We start from the raw sequence: 15,497 nt of genomic DNA on the forward strand, positions 1-15,497 counted from the left end.
TGTGTAATACTACTAAATTTTTAAAACTAATAAATTTGTGTACACGGTTTAACAAAAATCTTTATTAAAAAGTGAAAAAATAATTCCGAAATAACACAATTCCAGTGATAACATTTATTTAATTAAAAATAAATTAAATGAAGAGAACCCAACATGATGCGTATAATTCGTGTACATTTTTGTATGACAATAATTTAAAAAATACGCTGTTTCCACGAAATTCATTTGTTAATCTGCACAAATAAATATCATGGGGATATCTACATTGTAAAATCGACATTTATAATTAACAAACTTTAAATTCTGATCTTGTTTTTAACCCATTTATATTATCAACTGCAACACTCGCCTTCATTCGCTACACTGATATGAAATAAAAATACTCAGGTTAATTACATTCAACGTCATTAATATCAAGAAATGAGATACAATATGCGCATAATAAATTTTTGGAGCAATATAAAAAAGACATTTTGAGCATCGGTCGACAGGTTTAAAGATGTGTTAATATCGACATTAACCTTTATGATTCCGCAAGTCGAAGCATGATTTGCATATAACCGACGTCTAAAGTTACAAAGGCATTGGAAGTCGCTTTAAGCGCTTTCATTGTGTAAAGTTGACGAGAAACTGACGTAAACAAAATCGATTAGTAGCATTTATTGAAAATTATTTTACATCGAATATTCAAGAAACCGTCGGCTGTAAATATATCTACATTGATAAGATGTTTTAAATGAAAGATAAACCTTATCGGCGGCTTTTGATCATCTACGGCCGGTGTATATGATTGACTAAATTATGTCTTAAATTGACTGCTTAATTATAACGGCGAATTTTCGAAACTAGCAAATTCGTAGGTTCCATATTTGAATGTTACGAATTCATGTAAATATTCATTGAAACCTGGAATTAAGATACTCTCACTTAGTTTCCGATTGCATTGTCATTTCTTTTTCATTCTTATTTCATATCCTCTCATTAATTTTATTTTGATGACTTTTTGAAACCTAACCATCGCTTTTTTTTATTATTCTTTATATGTATATATATATCTGCATAACGTCGTAATGTCATTTAAAAGAGTATACATCTCGTATTAGAAGAGCGTACATCTTTTTCAATATTATATATATATATATATATATATATATATATATATATATATATATATATATATATATATATATATATATATATATATATGTATATATATATATATATAAGGTGATTGATTATAGGTGTAAAGGATTTTAAAATAATAAATGTATTGCTCGTTTACTGTCAATTAATGTGTAATACACACTATCCAAAAGTCAGTGGTTTCTAAAATAGTAATTAACGTAATGATAAGTAAGAAAAAGCGTTTCAGAGAAAATTCTAATTATTGCACATTAAAATTAACTATTGTTTACCACCTGTCCTTGCAGACTTTACTGGCAGAAGTTTCTGACCTGTCGTAATGCGATAGATAATAAAAAATTTTGGAGCCAACTTTTTACATGTTGATTAGAAATATATGCAAAAGATATAAAGGCTTTTGCTAACAAATGGGTTATAAATTCACCTCTTTAAGGCACATATATCTCACCGCGTATATCTAAAATTTAATCCCTATTTCTCCTCTCGCCATAATCTGAAAACTACGTTACCAATTTCATGGGCTTTTTAATATTTCGTTGAAGACTATTAAAGACAATAGTACAAATTCCAGTACGTAATTTGTAATGTTGACAAGTAAATAGCTAAGTACTTGCAGCGTAATTTTGAAGTACTATGTTTTACCCATGTAATTGTATGTCGTCTACTCCCGTGTTGTACTTTGTTGGAATAGTATTAACATTATTTAATTATGCATCAAATATCTAAGAATGTTGTACATAAAAAAAGCATAACAGTAATTTGAAAATACTTTTCTTTCTTCATTAAAGTCGAATTAATTATTCATAGCTAAGATAGACGACCTCTCTCGGGTAAGCTAGTTTATAATATAAAATATGAAATAGTTTTCAAGGCTTGAGATATCCTATAACATCATTATCTAAAAATAAGACAATATATTTTAAAAATGAACATTTCGAAACATTTTAACATTGTAAACAATTTTTTCGTCACCGGTCAATTTTCGCGTAATTATAATTTACGTTCCATCCGCAAACGATTTAAAATTCAAATTAAGATCTTGACGGGTCAACAAGTTATTTAGGCTCGAATTTGGACAATACAAACTAAATTACGATCGGTGACAAGCGAAAATTGCTAAGCGCTGAATTGAATTATGAATTTGAGGTGACTCAATTAATTCGACAAGGTTTGAAGTGACTGCTATGGGAAGCAGAAACATTTTGATGCGTCTTCCCCTTGCTATAATACCCGTCGAAGCAGAACATATTTAAGTATTCTCTATTCCTTGGAAGGTCAATTAGTGCGGTAACCCCTTACACTATCGACGCTTGCCATCATACAAAAAATTATTCTTAAATAATTAGGGCACGTCGCTCGTGGAACCTATGAGGATTTGGGCCGAGTGGCGACTACGAGTCCACCCATTCGTAAGCCCCAAGGTGGACCGAGGCCATAGTTTAGGTCGCGAAAAGTCGCTGGATGTGGGCAGAACAAGACCGGTCACCGTGGCGATCTTTGTTTGGGGTCTATACCTTGCAGTGAACGTCCATAAGCTAAAAGAAGAAGGAGAAGAATCGTAGCAAAACCTTAGCAAGCTTATATTTTCATATTCAATTACGGGATTTCTCAACGAGAGCTAATTAAAATGAGATATGCTCATACCCGTAGAAGAATGAAAGTAATTGACTTAGCCTAGCGGATTTGTAAATTGAAGTGCTAGTGAGCAAGTCACATAGCGGGCAGTGCAGATGGTCGCAGCTGTCTTAAGATTCTGGAGAGAAGACCACCAATAAGCGCAGCTTATCAATCCGCAGAGTAGACAGATGACATCGGAAGTGTATAGCGGCTATTTCCCACTGGTCTTATTTGAAATCTATGAGGGAGACCTGTGTCCAGTTTTGGACGACCTGCGGTTGAAATGATGATGGTTATAATGAATCCTAGTACGACATTTGCAGTTCATATTAGTTTTAATAGTCAATTTTGGAGAGTGGTGCTGCAGAAGGAGATTACCTAGTCCATTTCATGAAGCCACCGATCAAGCAACTTAGATCGATTGCATCCCAATTCGATAATAACACTGTGTAGAAGCCTCTGAACTTAGTTACGTGAAACAAGGTTTGGGCTAAGTGAATTTAGCGCCTTGCCCTCGTATAACCGAGAAATCTGTACATACCAATAAGGCAACAGTGACTTTTCCGATGTTCTTGAGCAGCAGTAAGCCAGCGGTAGAGGACTGAGACTTGCGATTGTAAGTCGCAGGTTCGATTCCCGATTTAAACCTTAAATATTTCTCACTTCGTGTATTAATTATATATGATTACCACTGCTTACAAACAAGTTTCCAAAGGATGGGCATCAGAGTCCTTTGCGTACCGTAATACTACACAGCGATCACTGAACTGCCTGCCAAGTGTGGCAATTATGGTTAATCTCCCTATAGATGTTTTGGTATAGTATTCCTCCAAGTTTTGTTATACAATTCAGCAAAATCTCGTGTAAACTTACGAAACCTTTTAAAAGTTTGGCAACCATGTTTAATACTCTGATCAATCAAAATTCAAATTTAATGACAGACCGTGACGTTGCTATTTTTCTATGATCATTTATTCATCGTATCGCACGGAGCAATTTGCAACGATAATAAATTTTTCATTTAAAGGTTTCTTTTAATGTTCGTTTAAGTGGTTAAATGCTATTTTGTTGATATAATAAAAATAGCATTTAAAATACCAAAGTTGTTTTTAAACTTATTATACTAATACGTAGTTTTTTTACGTCTTTATACAGGCAGTTTGAAATGCCTTATTTGGTTTTCGAAATCCATGATTAAGTACTGTTTACAGAAGAAAAACAGAAAATGTATATTTTTACGAAACAATATATTTTTAAGCATTTAACTAACTATAAATTGTACAGTGGATGCCACAACTCTTCAGTGATATAAAAATAAGCTTGACTAATTACTGACATTAAGATTTGTAATGTGTGAAGAAATACTAATTACCTTAAGATGTGAGAGGTGAGGTGGGTTGGGAACGATTGTCAACATGCAAGTGAGATATTTGAGAAAAGACGTCTTGACATTTGTCTACGTCCATCCTACCGCTTACGTCTCTTTGCCGTCGCATGTCTTAAGTTCATTCGTCATAGTTTCAGCCCATAGACGCCAGCTGCAAGGCTTAAACCTTCCCCTGAGTTTGTCCGCTGTAGGGAAATATACAATAATTAAGACGCTTGGCAGGCGAGTAGGCGTTCGCAATGTAGTGTTGTGGTATGCAGTAGACGCCGCTGTCCATCCTCTTGAAACTTAACCAATCCTCTATAATTAATGAACAAAGTATGAATTACATAAGATTGTGTTCCAGGAATCGAATCCGCGACCTACGATCGCAAATCTCAGTCCTCTACCGCTGTACTACCACTGCTCTCTTTAGTTAATTAAGACCTTGTTTTACGTACGGATGTACAATATTATAAAAAATACAAAACTCTGATAGACGTCCTTTTCTTTTTGTTATATTTATAAGGTAAGAAACTTGGGAATTATTTTTATATTTAATACTTCTTCCTTGTGTTGTTCTTATCAATTCTACCTCCCTTCACTTTTGTGGAGTTTTATTGGAAAATTAATATCGGTGGCCTCTCACGTCCTTCACTTTGTACTGCCAGAAGTTACTGGCCTATAGTATCCATATAGAAAAATAAATTAATTTAACACATTTCAGAGGGATCACTGTTTATAGAATGATTGGAAATAGGTGTAAAAGCTTTGAAGATCTTAATTAATAAGCTTTACATTTACCTTTAAAAGCTTTTACAGCTGTAACCGAAAAGTATATAACAATTATATTTATATGAAAAGTATATAACAATTAATCTGTTAAAGAAAGAGAAGAGTGAAAGAGACTGAAAGAGTTGTAAGGTTTTTATTAAAAAGAACTTTGATCAATTTTTTTTATAAATTATGATATGAATTATGTTATATACTTCTCGCCATTTTCCGGTCTTTTTGAGGTTTAAATTAATTGTTCAAAGCGAAGATAGGACAACGTCTGTCAGGTTAGCTAATAATTCGAAGAGGTCTCTCGTGTCCTACATTCCTAAATGAAAAATATAATGAATGTAACACATTTTAGAGTGGTCACTGTTTACAGAATAATAGGAGATAGGTGTAAAAGTTTTGAAGCTGACAAATTAAATAACACTCACACCTATAAAGGTTTAAAAGCTATATTTGAACCACCCTTTAACAGGGCCTTATGTCAATTTAAATTAATTTCGTCAATAAATACGCTATTAAATCTGTCTTGTACCTTAATAACAAAATGTTTTCCTTTATACAATTTACAAAAATTATATTTATTACGTATCACTATAAGTTAATTACACCGGTCAAGGTTTATTATCACAGCATCCGAAAAATACTTAAATATTAAAGACACTCACCGCCAATGAAGTAAGGCCGAGCTTTTAGTAACATACGACGGGAACGGGATTTTTGCGTCAGAAGAAAGTTCTAAATCTACTTTGACGTTACTTTATGAAATTATACAAGTTGGTGTATAGTGCCCGGCATTTGATTTGGTGTACCAAGTAAGATTTACAGTTAAGATCGGCTGGATTCGATTTTGTAGAGCATTTTCTTCATAACACAGTGTAGCGTTAAAACCGATTGTGTTCATAAAAATTAATACTATACTTTATAATGTACCAATTCATTTGCCGGTACGTTTTACGATTTTTATTTCATAGTCAATAATCTAAATTCCCTTGATCTAAATCTCTTTATATTAAGTAACATTGATCGATCCCTTATAATTTTTAATTTTAAAATTCTGTGTACTTCGTTAGCGCACTGGCAGTTTACTTCAATTTTCTTCGCTTAACGTTCTGTTTATTTTGTTTAATTTTCAAAATAATTGAATTTAAAAATAGAATAAAAAAACGTTGGTAATCGCTTTCGCTGTTTCTATATCCGTAACCCCTAGAGACAATGATACGTCTAACAAAAGGCATATTTTATTCCAACAACGTTGAAAAAAATGCGTGTATACAGCTGTTATACGATTCCATTGTTATTTAGTAAACGAAATAAAAAAATGCTCTCAGTCCTTTTACTTTAAAAATAGAATTCAACATAATTTTAGTGTATCTACTACTAAATGTTTCAATATTATTTCTTCTAAAATTAATTTCTGTTTTTTCTCGTAACTGGCAGTTAAAACTTTCTTACAGCGGAAGATCAATAATGTAACAGTATCAGAACGTTATTTATCCTAAGAATTTTGAATCCAAAGATATATCCATTACTTATCATGTTTATCACTACTGTAAACAACCACAAGGTCATACAAAATATGCACCTCACGATAACTGAGTCCGGTATAAAATCGGTGACGTGAATACTAATTCAATATCGGCTACAATCACATAATTTTAGTGAATTCAATCTGACAGGGTAAAAGTGTTTTATGATATCCCAATGCCCCGATCATTCGAGCGACAATTCTACATCGTCGATATGTCATTATTAATACCCACTTATATTTGTTCAAATATCGATTATAATGAATTTTCAACACTCGATTTTGCAATTCCAACTTGCAATCTTATGGCTATATACAGGTTGATTTTGTTGTAGAAGGAAAAGCTTTAAAAGAGTGAAAGCATAGCTCAATTGACGTCATTTTATTTATAGTACATATCTAAATATAAATAATATAATTGAAAAAGCGTTTTTGTAATTCGAATTAACACAAATTAAAAATTAACTATTGTTTACTATCTACAACTACTGATTTTGTACTACTAGTTACTGCTCTTTATAACATATTTCAGTGTTTTCTTTATAAAACATTATTTGAAATAAATACAAAATATTTAAAGATTTTTCTAAGAAATGGGCATTTACATATAACATACATATATACACATATATATATATATATATATATATATATATATAAATATATATATATATATATATATATATATATATATATATATATAAGGGTATATATACACACATGAGTACATTACAGTTTTCAATGTACCAATTTTAACCCTGATTTTTGTAAATTGACTTATGTTCTTATTATTAAAACTAAAGAAAAACTAGCCTATTATTAGAATTTTTTAAATAATTTATTGGATTCTAAAACACTATAAGTTATAAAGTATTAACTGGCTCGACGAACTTTGTTATCTCTTAGTTATGAATAATCAATTAGTCTATTAAAAAAATCTTCTTAAAAGATGGTGTGAGGGTAAAAATGATATCGTTTATTATTTTTAGATTTATGGTATTAAAAATACAAATGCCTGTACATTTTTGAACTGATATATTGACCTTATGTATCGACTTAAATTCTTTTTAATGATGTTAAAATTCAACAAATATAGTCATGTTTTTAAAAGATATAATTAATTCTATTCTGAAAAGCTACAGTATATATGAGGCAAAGTTAATAAATTTGGCATAATAATAAAACGGCGGATATGAATTGTTGACAAGAAGTTACGAGTCATAAACATTTACGAGTGCAAGTAAATTTTCCATCACATAGACATAACCTGGTATTAAAGGGAATCCCCTTTTCGCTCCACAAGATTATTTCGGAGGTCTCCGATGGAAGGAAGCGCCGGCGGCATTTTTATATTAATCTGAAGATTTAGGAGCTTTCAGTACTCCAACATATAATGTATGTTCCACATAAGTCTTTTCAGAAATTCTCTTTGCGAATATACGTATTCTCAAACAATGTCACGAAATTTTAATTATCATTTACAAAGTAAAAAGTTAAGTAGAATATATATTCTTTTGTAGAAGCGAACGGGCAGAAACAAAGAAAGTTTCTCTGATAAAATTCGTAATGAATATTCATCAATTCAATATGTAAATCTCTTTGAAATTAATCAAAATGTGGCTTTTGTGTTCTACAATGAATTGTTTTTGCGTAATATGCCATTAGAACTTTATTAATGCCCTAAAAATTTTGTCAAATCTTTTACAGAGTCTAGTCTGGAATATATTAATGATTGGTATCGTGTTGGAGTTGGGGTATTGTTAGGCTAAACGACCTAAAAGCTTGTCTGCTAATTCAATGGAATACGCATTATAAAGACCAAGGGTTAGGATCACGAGCAAGCCCTTAAGGTTAATAACAAATAAATTAAGGCTAACCCATGAAACTTAAAGTAGAGAAAAGTGTTTAATTTTATTTTATTTGTAACAGAATAATAATTTACGTTTTCACTAGCTTTTAATATATGCTTTTTACATAAAATATGCGCACAGTATTGTGAATTACGCAATTGTTTTTTGTTTTTAATATTACTCATTTTAATGTGTTACTTATAGTTTGTTCCTCAAATACATAAATTGGTGCAAATGTATTCGTGCATTGTAATATAAGATTTGGTTGCAGCAGACGGCGTGATATCAACGGTGAACGTTGTGGAAGCACTTCAGGAATTCTGGCAAGCCAAGGCGTCGCGAGGCGGCGGTGCTGCAGGTGGTGGTGGTGCCCTCGTCATATACGAGTCAGTGCCTGCAGCACACCCACCCTACGTGTGTTACGTCACGCTGCCTGGAGGGGCGTGCTTCGGCAGCTTTCAGGTGACATGAAAAAATCTTTCAGAAACCAATCGATTTTACCTTATTAATATATTCCCACTGTTGTTTCTAGTTATGTTCAATTTAGTACCTGATAAATATATTCCTACTGTTATATCTAGTTATATTCATATTCCTTTTCAACAATTTGTATTTCAGAGTGATCACTTAAGTCGATTTATTATCTTAATAGTAAACATCCAATAGATAGTAATATGATTCGTTATTGTATCTTAAAATATTCTCTGCTGGCACTGGAACACAGGTATATTTTATAGCCCTGCAAAGTACTATTGCCTCACTTTTAACAGAGGTTTTAGCTTTTTTTAATTAAAAGGATAATTATAATAAGGTGTCATTAACACGTTTATTAAACGTTTTGTTGTTTAGTAAACACATGCACACGTACACATGTGTGTTTTTGTATTTTTTCGTTAGATACTTATATTATTTTTTGTCTCCAGAATTGTCCCACTAAAGCGGAGGCGAGAAGGAGCGCTGCGAAGATAGCGCTCATGAACAGCGTATTCAACGACCACGAGTCACGCCTCATATCCGACCACTTCATAGAGAAGGCGGTGGCCGAGGCGAGAGCCTCGTTCGCTGGCGACAACTCCAATCACAACCAGGACGCTAACGCGGGCATAGCGGCCTATAGGTGAGCTAACACTCCGTTACCTAAATAAGATGAGATAAAAATTTATTTCACACCACAATGATTATAACTATACATATAAAACAATTAATAAAGATTAAAGTAAAGGCTACTAAAACTAAACTAAAAGATTACGATGGCATGGCCACATTCAACGAAAACCAGATGACCACGTAGTTAAAACTGCCTTAAGCCTCCCAGAATTCCCAAGAGGGAGAGGGCGTCCTAAAGCTACGTGGTGGTCTAATATCAGAAAGGAACTGGAAACCCTTTAACTTGATGCAGGGACAACCCAGGATAGAGTGGCCTGGCGCAAATTGATAAGGAGACCCGACCCCAAATAAAGGGAAAAGGGAAGGAAGAAGAAGAAACTAAAGGCTTTCATTAAAACATAAATAAAATAAGATAAAATTAACAAGTATAATTATTAAAAAAAACGCTTAAAATCACCCAGACAGCAATTGCTGTGCTCCTAGCTTCGCCGCGAGATGAATTCAGAAATAAGAAAGTACGCTGAAGGATCAAGATCACCGGCGTACATTGAAGAAGAGCCCGCCTTATGTAGTAGTGGTCGTAGCACATCGATTGTGCATCCGATGACCTTTGCAGCCGATAGGTTCTCCATTGGCAACCATGCGCCCCCAGACGCGGCGTGGGTAGTTGCCCTACTAGGTAGACTGACGACACATCAAGGTCACGAGAAGTAGCTGGATTCAGGCTGTGCTCTTAGATATATACTTATGATCGCTGACAACCGGATATTGTGACAATCTTCGGGAAAAGCCGACGTCTTGCAGTGAGCGTCAATCGTTCTATAAACTAAATAATAAAATGTGTGTGTTATATTTTCTGAACAACTGCGTACGGTTTTACAATACACTACTATGTAATGTCTTCAGATACGTTTTAAAAGTTCATTAAAAGAAACGAGATTCTGAAAGGCCTTTAAATCAGGGTGCATTTGGAATCCCGTAGCTTTAGATAAAGGTAGTTTCAACGAGACTGCACGAAATGAAATTGATGATGCTATAAGTTACAATTGTAGCTGGTAATGAAATTCATCTTCTCCAAGATTCCATGATAATCCTAAAGACTATGCCTTACTACTCTTTTGTGATTTTACTGGTATAAAATATCTAGTATTTAAAAAAATTATTTATTGTTAAAGGCCCATTCCTAGTTTAAAACCACCTCATTGCAAATTAATTATTTGCTTACTGATATGGATATATAACCAGATAGGATTTCCTTCATCTCCCTCAAGTTTCATTAATGTTTTGACAGCCAGATAGATGTATTGGCGTCGTGCATGGCTTTCGTAGGTAACAAAATGTTTGTTGCGCAGGTTCATGCTGGAGGCGAACAAGGGTCGCACGATGCTGGAGTTCCAGGAGCTGATGACCGTGTTCCAGTTGCTGCACTGGAACGGGTCGTTGCGCGCCATGCGCGAGCGGCAGTGCTCCCGGCAGGAGGTGGTCGCGCACTATTCGGCGCGCGCGCTCGACGACACCATGCGCGAGCAGATGGCGCTCGAGTGGGCCGGCAAGGAGCGCGACTCGGTGGCGGCCGGCACGGGAGGAGTTCTGCGTGGGGAACTCGCCAGGTAATACCAGAGTCCTATGTTTTTAGCAGTTGTGATCATTGTTCACTTATTTCATATTATCATCCACATAAGATCATTTAAAGTCCTTTGTCTGAGCAGAGTCCACAATAAGCTCAGATCGTTTTTTATGACCATAAAGTGACCACTCTAACAATATTCTTAATACAGTAGTTATACCCAAATTCTATTATCACTTCAAAAACCCTTTACGCTGTTATAAGAATTTTTGTAAGGTTTTGTTTACTAGACTTCTAAAGTTTAACACAAGATCATTTAGAGATATTATATAAAAGTATATTGCAGTACCGTTAACAGTTTCTCATAAAAAAGTTACTAATTTTTAATCCCACTTTCCAAAAAGATTTTTATTTCTAGATCTATTTTAACGGACTATTTTTTCTAAAATTTGTTAATATTTTTTAATTACGAGATGGTTGTATTTTCTTTCATATTTTTTTCTCTGAGAGAAGCATGTATGTCCTTTCTCCATTCCCCTTACCATCTTTCCAAAGGACTTAACACTTATAGATCTGAAACCATTCAGTGTACTTTGAACAGCAAGTCTCATCAAAGTATAATTATATTTTGCATAAACAACTATATCCCATCAGATCTATAGAAGAAATTAATATTTTATTGGCTAAGATCATGATTTTTAACATTTAAGAGACGACAGGCGAAAAAAAATCGATACACACATGACCTGAAGTGGTTTTCTAAAGAGGCTATGTGAAGGCCTATTGTCAAATTTTAATAATTATTTTTACATCAGTTATTATCTGTTTCTATATGTAATTGGCATAAATAATAATAATTTAAGTAAGTTATGCAACCGAAGTTTTCAAAATAAAAATAAGTTTAATATTCAAATATCAATGAGGCTTAAAAAATATATCCTAAAACATTAACAAAGAAAGAACTTCTCCTTTTACACGTTAATATAATATTAAATGTATAAATTGACAGGGATGATAACAGTTCGATCTCAAACATTGTGTCAATGTATACCGTGAGCAATACTTACAAAGGATGAAGAAAAACATCGTGAGCATAATCCAAAAGCTATATGACAGAGGTGGCCAAACTGCGGCTCGTGAGCCACATGCGGCTCTTTGAACGACTATTTACGGACGAATTTAAATTTATATTTCCTATGTCAGATCCTGGGTGAATAATTATTATTATTGTTCCATCATAAAACTAACGAAATCCAAACACGGAACATAATTAATTAACCGGTATCTTAAGTATTATTATGAGTGCTGTCATTTACGTATACCATTATATCTAACTTTAATATATATCTATTGTACTTTTGTTTAGATAATTTACATATTTTTTAAACTTAAACACTTACATATGATTTTTAAAAAAAAAACATTCTTTTTCGTGTTTTAAATGCGTATTTAATTGCAGCTCGCAATTTCAAAAATTAAAAATTCGTTCGCACCATCAAAGAGCTTGGTCACCCCTGCTACATGGCATCAATCAAATCGCAATACCTATTGATCTTTTATATTTTCCCGCCGTGAAAATCGACTAATTCGTCGAATGTAGACACAGATATCAGTGTTACATGAATCACTTTACGAGCTTGTTGACATAAATGGCAACGAAGCTTAGCGAGTCGCGTCTTCTTCTCTTCTTTTTTGAGTTTCCTACATATATAGTATTTTATATTAATATTTAATATATCTTCAAGGTGGTCATATATGTAGCTTAGCTCAAAAACTTCCCTTTTGAGCGGTACTTGGGCTTTGAATAAGCACCAACAATAAGCCATACATCGCTTATAACCGTGCTTATGTACGGCAAGTTATCTGTCATTTTTTTCAGTTAAAACGTGAGTCTACAAGGTGTAGGAGGCTTTAAGTTTATTGTCTAGTATGAGGGAGGAGGCTTGTATAAACATTGCCTAGATAAAGTGAAACTTTATAATTTGTACGTAATTCGTTAAAAATAAATACATATTTACTAAACGAATATTGCTTCGTCTTTCTTAACTAGTTATTGCCCAGGATTCGCTCATTTCAACTCTTCCCATAATTTATGTTTGATTCTTTAGATTGTCACTCGTTATATTTATCATTTAGAAAACTATCATACTGTATTTAATGTATAATTTTCAAAATAGTGTAAACTTCTGTTTGAAAATCGTATCGTATTTTTCGTGGAACGATTTTGTAAAATGTAAATCGTACAAATTCTCAAGATTTGTTTTTTTTTTTAAATAAAAATACTAATGTGCTTTTACATATGTGGTTGTGTAATGCCTTATAAATTATTTTTTTAATGTTCTGACAAATATAAGTAAAGAATATGCATTGTAGGATTAATTTAATCAAAGAAGTCATGTTACTTGAATTATTATAATACGTTGATTTGATTTTTCCAAAAAAAATTGAAAATTTAATTTTCACACGTGATCTTGTAAAAGAAATGTTTCTTTAACGCTCTAATCGATTTCCATAAATAAAAAAGTCTCGCTTCCCTCTTACTCAGGCAGTGTAATTAAAATTTATCTTTTTTTTCACACGCAAACTGCCGGCAGCCGGATAAGGACACGGGCTCTGGGATTTGCGTGAAACGTGCCGTGAATAAAAATCGATTATTAAACGTTCGCTAATTTATTTTACATATCATTGAATATAACTCGTATAATTTTGCATAAATTAATATGTATTGCCATAATTTTGGTGTTACGTACTGCGACCTCAGATAAACCCACTTAAACACCGGCTGCACCGTATTAGTATTGTATTATATTAGTACAAGTACAAGTATTGTATTATTTTTAATTAAACGGAACGAAGCTATAGTAACATATATTAAATCGTAATTATGCTTTCCTCTCTGTACTGTCTTTCTGTACTGTCTGTACCTTCCCTAGTGTGAGAACTTAAAATTAACAATAAATGTCTTTTTTAATTACATCGTTTATGTGCAAATGTATAACAACATCTTAACATTATATTTAACAATCGCATCATAATAATTTCACATTAAAATTTAAATACCACATTATGGAATACATTATAACATAAAGGAAGCAACGTTTATGTTATGTAAAGTATCATTTGTCCAAGTGTTTTATGAATCGATTCAGAACAAAGTTAATAACGAACTGTCAAATGCGTAAAGCTACAGAAGTCATAAAGTTTATCGAATTTTTTGAAGAATTCATAAGTTTCTTTGTAAATTTCATTTTTTCTTGCCATTAAAACTTTCAACAAAGTATTAGGAAACGTATTAAAAATTAATGACATCGGAAAAATCATTAAAAAAATATATCTTGAGGAAATGAAACGAGAATTAATTTTTACATTTATTAATTTTCTTTTGTGCTAAATAATTAACAGAAATATACATTAAGACCCCGAAGTTTTTATTTCCCTAACATCGGTTAATCGCCTAATATTTTTTTTAAATTAATCACTGGTATTTATTAAAAACGAGAAGTTTCTTTTTAGGACCGTAATTTTACCCAGGTGGCATTAGAAAATTCCGATTTTCGAGGTGGCAAGGTAGCCTCTCTTAATGTAGCGAAGCTACAGCTAAGGTTCTCAATGGAGTCTCGGCACCTGCTATTCCACCGGATTAATGAAAGAGAAAGATCTTTGTTTTAATTAAGAGAACGCAGTTTGCAACATTGATCGGTCTCTTTCTGACGTAATATTTGTGAACAGGGCAGAAAGGGAGCTCCGTGCGGCGCGCCTCGCCGCCAGGGAGCTGCGGTTCCCGAAGGAGAAGAGGGACATCCTGCTACTGGCCGCGCGCATGGCGCCGGCGCAGCAGCAACAGTGATCTCAGCCGCCCCACACACACTTACATTTAACTCTGTTATTTAAGTATAGTTTTATAGTGTAAGAGCCTTGTTGTTTTATTTACTTCACCCTTTTAAAACTGGTTATAACGTAATGTTCTTTCCGACGTACATGTTTAGATGTATCTGGAAGAGATGTTCGTCTCGCCGAGAGGTATTAGAGTGGCGATTATAAGGCTCATGTAGGCCTAGGTGGATCAAACACGTAGTCAACATCGCGAGAAGTCGATGCATATGGGCGGCTCAAGACTGGTCATCGTAGGAACCTTTTAACGGTTGGCGATCGGCTGATATGATGATAAATGGTCTATGTAGGACTGCCAGTTACTCCCACTTAAAAAGCCATGTACGGCTTAAATTTAAATAGGTCCCGGACAAAAGCATTAGCAAAAAGCAATAACGGTTACACCAGCGCAGAATTTTTTGCCGTTATTAATAAAAATAGATTGAACCGTAGTTTAATTTTTTATTAGTTTCACAATCATTTATTTTTAAAAACTGGATATCGTTAAGATAGATCAAGAGATAGATAAGAGATTTACTCTTTTAATTAAACATGCAAAAACTTGAGCAAAAAAACCGAAGGAATAAACGTGAATCTAAAACAAAGGCACGGACGCTAATGTCTGTGGAATATCGATCCTAATAATAATAAAAATACACTTATTTATTC

At 33.3% G+C, this 15,497-nt stretch overlaps 1 protein-coding gene across 2 annotated transcripts in view; it reads left to right on the top strand.

The window, feature by feature from the left end:
- lft (lowfat) overlaps window positions 1-14,841 on the top strand; it is a 30,502-nt gene extending 15,661 nt beyond the window's left edge. The window contains exons 2-5 of one of the 2 annotated variants that reach the window (XM_068770694.1): window positions 8,556-8,746; window positions 9,208-9,401; window positions 10,744-11,001; window positions 14,688-14,841. In XM_068770694.1, coding sequence (XP_068626795.1) covers window positions 8,556-8,746; window positions 9,208-9,401; window positions 10,744-11,001; window positions 14,688-14,805 — 761 coding nt within the window. In that variant the 3' untranslated portion in view covers window positions 14,806-14,841. The remainder of the gene's footprint in view (window positions 1-8,555; window positions 8,747-9,207; window positions 9,402-10,743; window positions 11,002-14,687) is intronic. The other variant, XM_068770695.1, reaches the window with a different exon arrangement.
- Window positions 14,842-15,497: the final 656 nt, after the last annotated feature.

This window comes from Battus philenor, unplaced genomic scaffold, assembly GCF_028537555.1.
Source record: "Battus philenor isolate CCGP_79_NKW_IND1 unplaced genomic scaffold, ilBatPhil1.0.hap1 SCAF_3, whole genome shotgun sequence".
Lineage (NCBI taxonomy): Eukaryota > Metazoa > Arthropoda > Insecta > Lepidoptera > Papilionidae > Battus > Battus philenor.